The following is a 10,562-nucleotide window of genomic DNA, read 5'->3' as shown; positions in this document are numbered from 1 at the left end:
CCTGTAGTCCCAGCTACATGGCCTATAGTTTGCTGACCCCTCATATGGAGGGTAACTGGAAGATAACCACATAAAGAGACAGGGAAACAAAGGAAACATTTGCAGTTATCAGAGCTATAGTTTCCTTGTCCTGTCCTCAGACTAGTATTAGTCTGTGGTGAGGTTTTCACCCATCCATGGTGAAATCAATAAGGTTAAGGAGCTCAGTTATTCATTTAAAAAGTTGGTCTTTTTCTTGGCATGATACCTTTTTCATTTATTTTAGTTAAACTTTTTTGTTTGTTTAAGAAATAACATTAAAAGTTGTTTTTTTCCCTATAAAAGCCACTACTTAAAAGCCCATGTTTAACTAGGAAATACAAATATAAAATAAACATGTGGCGGTGGAAATATAAAGCAGATACAGAAAAGAGCTATGGTTAATAATGATTTAGTGATTGTTGAATGTAAAAACATAGGTAACAGGGAGAAATCCCAGATGATTCTCAGGTTTCTGGTTTGTGCCCTAGCGTTTAACCTGGGCATGAAGGAGTAGGCAGTTTTCAGGTGTAGAGAGGAGAGCAGCAGGTCAGCAGCCATGACTAACAGTTTTCTCTGCATTGCTGAGTTTACTGGAATGTCCATGTAGGATATTTTCAGTAGGTCATTGGATAAAATCTTTATGGCTGGAGATGGAACTCTGAGGTTGGAGTTGCTGACTTGGAATAACGGAGGCAAAGTTGTAGATCTGAGTGAGCCTGCCCATGATGGGAAAGGTGTAGAATGAGCAGAGGGCCAGTGACGGAACCCTGGGAATATCAGCATTTCCTGGAGGAGTTAGGAAGGAAGCCTGGGCAGTGGCTAAGGAAAAAGAGGAGACGAATCAGAAAGTGATGTTGCAAAAATTTACAAAGATGAGAATTTCAAGGAGGGAGTATCAATTCTAACCAGTAAGATTACTAAAAAGTAAAATGAGTTAACTTTTTAAAAGCTCTTCGGTGGCACTCTCTTCTAAAGAACAGTCATAGAGTTGTGGGGTTTGCTGTTGATGTGATCAGTACTTCTGGTGTTCAAATGTGGAAGAATACACCTACTAAGATCGTCCCTAACTTTTGTAACTGCAGCAGCTCCCTGTACAGGATCAGGGAAAATGGTCAAGCCTGGTGAGTTAATGTACCACCATTTCCCTAGAATTGTCTAAACCTAAGGTGATTTGTGAGGAAAACTGTAGTCTTTCTCACCTGCTTTTTTGTGGAATGCTTGTTTTGTACTCAAGTCCTTGATAAACTCTTCTGGATGCATTCCCAAACAAACATCTGACAGCAACTACTGGAAGCCACTGCCAGATGCACGTATATATCCTTCCTCTGACATGGAATTGTAATACAGCCATGTTTTGACACAATTTTAGGTTTTGATTAGAAATAGTTTACAGGCCAGCAGTTTAGACAAACCAACATTTAAAAAATATTTTATTGCAGGAAACTAATATAATGTCTGGGAGAAAAATATAAAGTGAAATGCTGAATATAGTAGTTCTCAGTACTTGGGGAATATTGGTCACATCAGTAGAAAAGTCAGTGCCTGACTCCTTTTGTTAGTGCAGTTCCCTTTTCATTTACCCTCTTGTGATATTTCTGCTCTTACTGCTTCCTTTTGAATTTCATCCCTAAAGAAAATACTATTAGAACACATTTCAAATGCACTTCTGTATATCTGCACCACAATGACACAATGATGATGGTCTACCACGATTTTAAGTGTCTTCTGGGTTGTCAAATACAAATTGTTTTATCTGACATAGTGTAAATGTGAAGTGCTTTTCTGGTATTACATTTCTTCAGCAATTGGTAATCTGCGATTTAACTAGAATATGTGGTCAATTGGATTACCACACTTTAACCATCTATATACAAGATAAATCTCTTCTCCTGGCCAGATAAGTTAAAAGTCCTGTTGATTCTTACTGATGAGTTCCACTATTTGCAGGGCTTTTTTGGACTTTATTTTTTGAACAGGTGTGATTATAGTACACTGCAGCTTTAGTTCCTGGCCTCAAGCAATCCTTCTGCCTCAGCATCCTGAGTAGGTGGAGCTACAGATGTGTGCCGCCGCACGTGACCTGCTGCACGATTATTGTAAAAATGAATTAAACCCTACTGAGTGGGAGAAAACTGACTTTGATCTTTTAATTTTTTGTTCTAGAAACTTTTATACTGTAGAACATATTGTCAGTCATCAAGATTTTCTATTTCTTAATTGGGTTAAAATAGGATTGTTGCTTTTTAAAATTATTTTCTGACATCATTGTTTCATACATTTTTAATGCTTTTAGTCCAGTGGATATAGAAGTACAGGAATCTCCAAGGCAAATGTCAAAAAATAAACAATAAGCAGATTAGGGAAAGATATTCTGTGAAATAACCTTCTGATTGTAGTCACATGTAACACATCAACTTAAACAATAAAAAAAGTTGTATAATGCAGTTGTATCAGGGGTTCCCTCTTTAAGACCGCCTTAGGTTTGGTCATTCACTGAGAAGTACTCACAGGACTCAGAGGACTCAGCAGACAGTCATACTCGGGGCTTTGATTTATTGTATTTAATACAGTGAAAAGACACAAGGCAAAATTCGAAAAGGGAAAAGGTGCATGTGTCAAAGTCTGGAGGAAGCCAGGCACAAGCTACAGGAGTCGTCGCCTGTGTAGTTAGCAGGATGCGCTTAGTTCCCGCAGCCTCAAATTTTGATGACACATGTGCAAAGTTGTCTACCTTACCAGAGTTTCATTAGAGGCTCAGCACCCATGTTTTCCAGGGAGGTTAGTCACATAGACAACCTCTCCTCTCCCTCACATGTGACAAAATTCTAGACTTCCAGGAGGAAATTAACTGTTCATAGTAAACCACATTTGCACGAACAGTTTAGGCACAGTGAGCCATTTCCTTCTTCTAAGTTAGGGAATGGCGGGAACCCTATCAAATTCAAGGTCCCAAACACCAGCCAAGGACTAGCCTCGCAAGCAAGCCTTTCTAAGGATGGATGTCTTTTGCCTGCTATATGAAATCTTTGCTGCCCAGAAGCTATGTCCCTGACTAAATTTTTGATGTTATCTTAAAATTTTATGTAATATAATAGCAAATAATATGATAGACCATAACATGATACTGCTTTTGGTTACATCATTCATATTAAGTAGCAAGGCTGCTTACAGTTTTGACATTTGGTGAATACTTAACAGGTATTTGCACATAAGTTACTATGGCAATATTAAATAATTATAATCTTTCCTTCTTACCTGATTAACCTTTCAGTAAAATTGTGGGATAAAATAGGCATAATAAGCTCTGATTTAAAATTAGAATAAAAATTATCTTTCATTTTATTTACATGGATGGACCAGTTTTGATTCATATTGCATTAAATCCCTGTTTATAATTATGAAATAAGATTAGATATTCAATCATTTTTATCGATTTTTTTTGCCTAAGTATGCAATTAAAATTAATTGCTTTATGTGTTTTTATATGCTTCAATTTGGGAGATAGTACTCATATTCTGTTACCTTGATCTTTAGTGATCTGCAATTTTCAAGGTGACTCTGTCTTTTTATAATTTAGGGTAATAGCAAGTTCAGTGAGTATGTTTTTTAAAATTAATAACACTATTTTCTGAGCAGTTTTAGATTCACAGCAAAATTGAGAAGGTACAGAGATTTTTCCATACTCCCCATGACCCCTGACATATGAACAGCCTCCCTCATTATCAGTACCCCCCATCAGAGTTCATCAGAGTTACAGTTGAGGAATCTGTCTTGACAGACACATCACACCCAAGGTTCACAGTTTATGTTAGGGTTCACTCTCGGTGTTGTACATTCTATGGTGCTGGACAGATGTGTAATGGCATGTATACACCCTTGTAGTATCATAGACGAAATAGCTTCACTACCCCAAATATCCTCTGTCCTCCACCGTTTCATCTCTTCCTCTCCACTGGCTTCTGGCAACCATTGGTGTTTTTGCTGTCTCCATAGTTTTGCTTTTTCCAGACTAGTCATATAGTTGGAATAAAACAGTGGATATCTTTTTGAATACTTAAACAATAAAGTTCCATAGTAATTGGATTCTGTCATTGTAAATGTTATTTGTCCTTGCCTTTGTTTTCCTCATTTTTTTTTTTTTTCATCAGAATAGGAGCTGATGGCATATGACTTGACATGCTGAGAAAGCGTGATTTCTGTAGACATTTGCCACGTAATGGGGAGAGTGGGGAAAAATGGCATCATGCAGTACTGCAGAGCACTAACTGGACCATCGTGCTCTAGGGGATGGGTCCAGATAGACTCTAATGATGGGACGGGGTAATCTCAAGAGCTGGACTTTATAAAACTGGAATCACAAAGTCTTGCATACTTACCTTGCACTTAAAAAGAAGATCAGGCAGTGAATACTACAGGTGGATACATACGTTCCTCACTGGTTCTTTTCTTTTTAGGGATGAGCTTGAAAAGTTTATATTATTATAACATGGCTCATCTACAACTAGATGTTCTGTCATAAGAAATACCAGTGTTTTGCTTTACAAGAAGTGAAAAATAATTTTGTTTTCACCAGAGAGAGTTGACAACTGTTGGCACATTCTGGCAGCTTGAATGAGCTGATAGTTCTGTTCATATATATTTTTCATATCAGGTAGTTCTCGCTGGAAACCTGCCACCACCATGGCAGTGTTTCTTCTTAAGCTTCTCTCTGAATGAATGGTACAGCTCAGAGTGAATAAGCTCTTTAAGGGAGTGATCTTCCCAGTGGTTCTTTCCATGGGAGGTAAAATGGTAGGTGAATTTGAGCCTTGTTTGTGCTAGAGAAAACAGCTAGAACTAAGTAAACTTAACCAGCATCTGCCCCAGAAGAGGATTAGTGAGAGTGAGTACATTGATCTCCCTTGAGCTCTTCTCTCCACTGGCAGCTGAAAAGTCTTTGCAAAGATCCTTGTCCCTGGTCTCTTCCCTGTGTTTTACCATATAACATAGCACAGCACCCATAGACCTACACACCCAAATGTACAGTTTCCCCCCGCTTATCCATGGGGATATGTTCCAAGACCCCCAGTGAATGCCTAGATCTGTGGATAGTACTGAACCCTAGATATGCAGTGTCAGGATAGAAGGAAGAGGACAAGAGTAAAAGAGGGAATAAAGAATGTGGAAGGCAGAGAGTATAGGGAGTAAATGAAGGGAAAAGAAGCAGGTGGATATGATGGAGGGTGGTAAAATGAGATAATACTTCAGAAAAAGGAGGAGTGGGATATTAGGAAGGTGGAAAGAATATAAGGTGAATGTGGAGCACCAAAACTTATCAGATAAGACAAACTTTACTTGCCAACATGTGACTTGTGCTCTTAAGTTTGATTAGTTCGTCATAGTGTGGCTATACTGATGATTTTAAGCCAGTCAGATATTCTGGTTAGCAGATCGTGTGTGTGTGTGTTGGGGGGGGGGTTGGTATCTTTGATTATCAAAAATGAGGAAAACAATCACTCCTTAATAACTATATGGTGGACACAGTCATTTAAAACACTGATTCTGAAACTTTTTGGCCTGGAGTTCCTTTTATATGATTAAATATTATTGCCTAGAGGTAACTGACACCCTGAATTAAGCATTTATCATGACCATTCCCTTTTAAAACATTTTATTACATATCTATATGGTCATAAATAACATGTAGAATTTGTTTTCATGTCTTAAAAGTATATATAAATTGTTGTACACTCTACAAAGTTTGCAACTTTCTTTTCTCTGGACACATTACATTTTTGAGGTCAGTCCTTATTGACACAGGAAGCTCTGGTTTTCTATTAAATGACTGGATCTCAGTTAAAGTCTCTTCATAATGATAAATAAATAAATAAAATAAATAAAAATGATTGCAGATTCCAAAGAGCTTTTGTTTAAGTCGGTTGTGTCTTTTGATATTTACTGTTTTAGAAATAAAAGCTAAAATATTTGAAAAACGAGCATGCACAGCCATACATTCCAGTAGCTTTTAGAACTCTGACCCAGTCACCATTAGCGCTATGATGTTATGACACACCATGTCATGAAAAGCTCCACTGTACACTTGAAAGTGAACGAGAGTGAAAATGGCAAATAACATTTTGTATTATTTGACATCTTGGACCCCCTGCCTGGATCTTGAACTCCAGGGATTCTCAGATCACAATTTAGACCCAACATTTTAAACCACATATGTGGTTGTGGATAAATGCGCCCTTCATGATGAAATGGACTTTAAAGTTTCACTTCTGTGTTTTTGGCTTTTTTTCTTTCACTTGTCTTAAAAAAAATTTAAATCCCCACAATTTTGTTTATATAGAAAAAAGGAATGCATGTATATTATACATAACATATGTATAAAATATATATATATATATTCCTTTCTTGTGTCATGGTACTGTGTGCATGGTACTGTGTGCTCTTTGGATCTAGTGTGGTCCTACACTAGTCCTGTTTTTACATGGGAACAGTTAGGGCCCTTACGGCTCTCATTTTGCAAATAAATGTATGAAGTTTATCCAAGTATTTGAAAGTAAATTCTGAAGATAGTGGTGCATTGAGGAAAGACCATCTCATTATAATTAAAATAGTTTTAAAATTATATTTATTATGAGTTTTTATAAATCCTCTGTCTCTACAACACATACACATAGTGCTGTCATGTATATTTAAGCTTAAAATGGTTAGACATAAATTCTGTATATAAAAAATTTATATCCATGAAATATCTTAATGGAAAGCAAAATATGTAATAGAGACTGCTGAGTGAATAAAAGTAAGTAATAGTAAACAGTAAAAATGTAGAAAAGTGAGAGATGATAGTCACTTAAACTTTTCTGAATGAATTGCAGCATAGGACATATAAAATATAATAAGCCCAAATGCGTAATGTGTTTGTGGGAGAGAGCAGGATGTGGGACTGTTTCTGTGAAGAAAGCATGTATACAAGTTGGTCAAATTATTGTGTTATTTACATCCTAATAAATGAAAACTTCATTTTCGGATTTTTCAGATTGGCATCCTACTAATTTGACCGTTAGTGATAAGACTTGTCAGAAATCCAAGATTCTGAACGTTGATGATCAGTGTCCATCTGTATCACCATCAATGCCTGAAAATCAGTCAGCAACCAAAGAATTGAGACAGATGAACTTAACAGAACAAGAAAAGATGAACGTCTCGGGGAATGATAGTCTCCGTGACCTGTGCCAATCACAGCTACCAGAAAACAAAGAGAGCAAAGAAGGTAACAAAGAAGTATAGAGAATTCAGTCCTAGAGTGCCTCTGCTTGACTGCATAGTGCTATAGTTCTGACTTAAAAAAAATCATTTTCTGGTAAAATGTGCTTTGTGTTTACTTTCCTTTTGCACTGAACAGAATACCTTTTGGCAGGACATTTGTAAACTTTCTTTAACCAAAGCAACATCTAGATAACAGAGAATTAGGGGAAAGCATGGTTTTCTTTAGGAAGTAGGATTATATTTAGAAAGTAGGGACTATGTATGTTTAGGGACTAACATAGGATTATATTTAGGATAACTCAGTAGAGACCTAAAGATTGCTGACTCAAACACAATGTGATTTCTTTGCTTTATTTTCATAGCTCTGAATTCACAGCTGTTAGTTATAACTATATGCGCTATAACTTAAAAGGCACCTTCCCACGCCTGTAATCCCAGCACTTTGGGAGGCTGAGGTGGGTAGATCACGAGGTCAGGAGTTCGAGACCAGCCTGGCCAACATGGTGAAATCCTGTCTCTACTAAAAATACAAAAAAACTAGCCAAGCGTGGTGGTGCATGCCTGTAGTCCCAGCTACTCGGGAGTCTGAGGCAGGAGAATCACTTGAACCCAGGAGGCAGAGGTTGCGGTGAGCCGAGATTGTGCCACTGCACTTCAGCCTGGGCAATAGTGGGAGACTGTCTCCAAAAAATAAATAAATAAATAAATAAAATAAAAACACACACACACACACAAAAAACCAAAAAACAAAACAAAACACCTTCCCAAAGCAAATATTAAGTGACTTCCTATCGTTTCTATGAGTTTATGTATTATAGAATCGACTTTCCAAGTCAGTAATTAATGAGAATCATTGAGAATTTGAGACATAGTATCTTCTTGCCTGTGTCCACATGAGCTACCACCTTGTGTTAATAAATGTGTTCACTAGGGATGTTGGTTTTGGCATTGACAGTGGTCTATTACCAATGCACATAGGACCAGGGACCACTCTTGCGAACATTAATGTCCAAGCACCTTAAAATTATACATAAGGCTTTCATAATGTGACTTCCGCTCAGCTCTCCATCTTTAGCCCTTTCCCCTGTGTGCCCTTTCTCTGGCCTTACTGAACTGCTGGTCGGGTCCTGCTCACTCATCCCTCGATTGTAGGCAAATACATATACTCTTTCAGGCCTCTCTCCGCCATTTGTTGCTGCCTGTCATGCTCTCATTCTTTCTTACCCCCTACCCCTTCTAATTTAGCTAGCCTCACTGTTTAAGTCTCAACTTGGGCAGGATCTCTAGAAAAGTCATCTCTGATATGCTTTCTTTTCACTCTTTAAACCCTAGTGCCTAAGACGTAGCCAGACTCAATACATAATTGCTGAGTAAAATAGATAATGACTCCTTGTACAAAGATGATTTTCAAGATTGTTCCCTACAGTCAAGGAGCAAAGGGAATAGATGTTTAAAGCAATTGACAGTTTGGGTGGTGGAGATGCAGTAGAAAAATCAGCAAAGTTCTAGGGCAGCCCCAGGGAAGGAGATACCTAGATACCTGTTTACCTGGGGAAAGATAGCCAGGATCAGGGTCAACTTCACCTAGCAATCCATTTTTTATTTTATTGTATTTTATTTATTTATTTTTAGCAGTCTGTTTTAAAAGTTGTTTTAAAAGATGAAAATATTAATACATTTGTCAGAATATTACAGGGAAACATTTCAGATGTTAGGAAGAGGGTGTACACCGATAAAGGTGTCCACAGTCATTTTGGAAATCATTAATAAGGTACTATTATGAAGTAGAGAACAGTATGCAGCATTGCCTAATAATATTGCTACTGTATTCCAAAATGTGTTTTGTTTGTGATGGCTTTGTTCATTGATGCTGGGTGGAAGAATCTGTGAGTGGATCTTCAAGATGATTGTATTTCTTTAACCTGGTGGCATCTAGTGTCTCCCAGAAAGTGGTTTGTTGAAGTTTTGGAGAATTAGAAGTATTTCTTAAAGAAGTAAGTATCCACTAAAGATTAAGCTTCATTTAAACTCTCAATTTATGAAATAAAATGAAATGTAATTTAAAATCTGTTTTTATAAAGACTATGTCTTTTATCTAACTGTTCTAAGTAATTTAACTGAATGTTTGGATTTCACAGCAGAGCAAGACTTGGAGCTGACATCAGAGGAAGAGCAAGAAAGACTTAAAGGACATGAAAATAAGCAGCCACAGGTGTGGAAACATTTAAATTAAAATCTAAATTTCTGATTTAATACTGGTTTTTTTTTTTTGCTTTAATAATGTAAGATAGCCTAAATGAAATTACCTCTCAGACTAGCCTTTGAGAATCAATAGATCCTTACTTAATATTTAATTTTAAATACATTTAAACTAGTTATAAAACACAATATTGTTAGAATCTATCATAACTTATAATATTTACCCTTGGAGTAGAGGCAAACATTCCAGAATTTTGTTTGCTCTTCCATTCTTACAATATCCTTACAGGATAAAGAAGGTAACATCAATTATTGAATCATATTATTAAGTAACAGAAATTATGAACAATTTAACAGTGATGGCCACTGAGTTGGATTCATGGTTAAAGAGTAATCATGGCCAGTGGCTCAAATTTTGCAGTTTTATATTGCCAGTTATTAATGCCAAGGTTAAAGATGTACTCTGCCTTGTGGCCTTTCATTGACTTCAGAGTCTACGTTCAGTGAGAGTGGGGTGATGAAATCAACCCAACTGCCTATGAAGGGAATCGTACCTCGCAGAATGAGATCTTTGGTATTAGGGTGCAAACAATAACTTTCTAACTTTTTAGATGCAGAAACTTAGTAAATACTACCTTTAAAGTTTTAGTTAGTGTTATTAGGGGACCGTAGTATATGTTAGAACTGAGCTGAAGAAGATAGTCTAGACATACAACCCTGTGATGTTACATTATATAATTTGAATTAAAACTTAAGAATTTGCTTTTCTTTCTGATGGATGTTGATTCGGGCTCCTAATAATTTAAAGATTGCCTACACTCCTGTTAGTAATCTATAGAAAGAGTACTTAAATGTACTGTAGGGGCTCACTTTTCAAGTGAGGAAGCCTTTGTAACACTAGAAATCATCTGCTAATTCGTTTTTGATAGATTTAACACATAATGAATTAAGTTTATTCCAAACAAACAGTGACAAAGTTAAGTTTGCTGGTTCATATTTTTCTCCTCCTTTCTTAGTTACAAGCCAGTGATTTGGGAGTAGCTAAACCTAGATTAAAAAGTTTAACAGTTAAATTTTCATTTTAA

General features: G+C 36.7%; 1 protein-coding gene across 2 annotated transcripts in view; it reads left to right on the top strand.

Moving 5' to 3' along the window:
* The window catches only part of CCDC144NL (coiled-coil domain containing 144 family, N-terminal like), a 125,537-nt gene that overhangs the window by 16,354 nt on the left and 98,621 nt on the right, over positions 1 to 10,562 (top strand). For both annotated transcript variants that reach the window (XM_011971258.1, XM_011971259.1), the window contains exons 3-4: positions 7,049 to 7,282; positions 9,417 to 9,490. In XM_011971258.1, coding sequence (XP_011826648.1) covers positions 7,049 to 7,282; positions 9,417 to 9,490 — 308 coding nt within the window. The remainder of the gene's footprint in view (positions 1 to 7,048; positions 7,283 to 9,416; positions 9,491 to 10,562) is intronic.

Source organism: Mandrillus leucophaeus, unplaced genomic scaffold (genome assembly GCF_000951045.1).
Source record: "Mandrillus leucophaeus isolate KB7577 unplaced genomic scaffold, Mleu.le_1.0 Scaffold995, whole genome shotgun sequence".
NCBI lineage: Eukaryota > Metazoa > Chordata > Mammalia > Primates > Cercopithecidae > Mandrillus > Mandrillus leucophaeus.
Note: the sequence above shows the minus strand (reverse complement) of the source record. Positions and strands in the feature narration are given on the sequence as shown.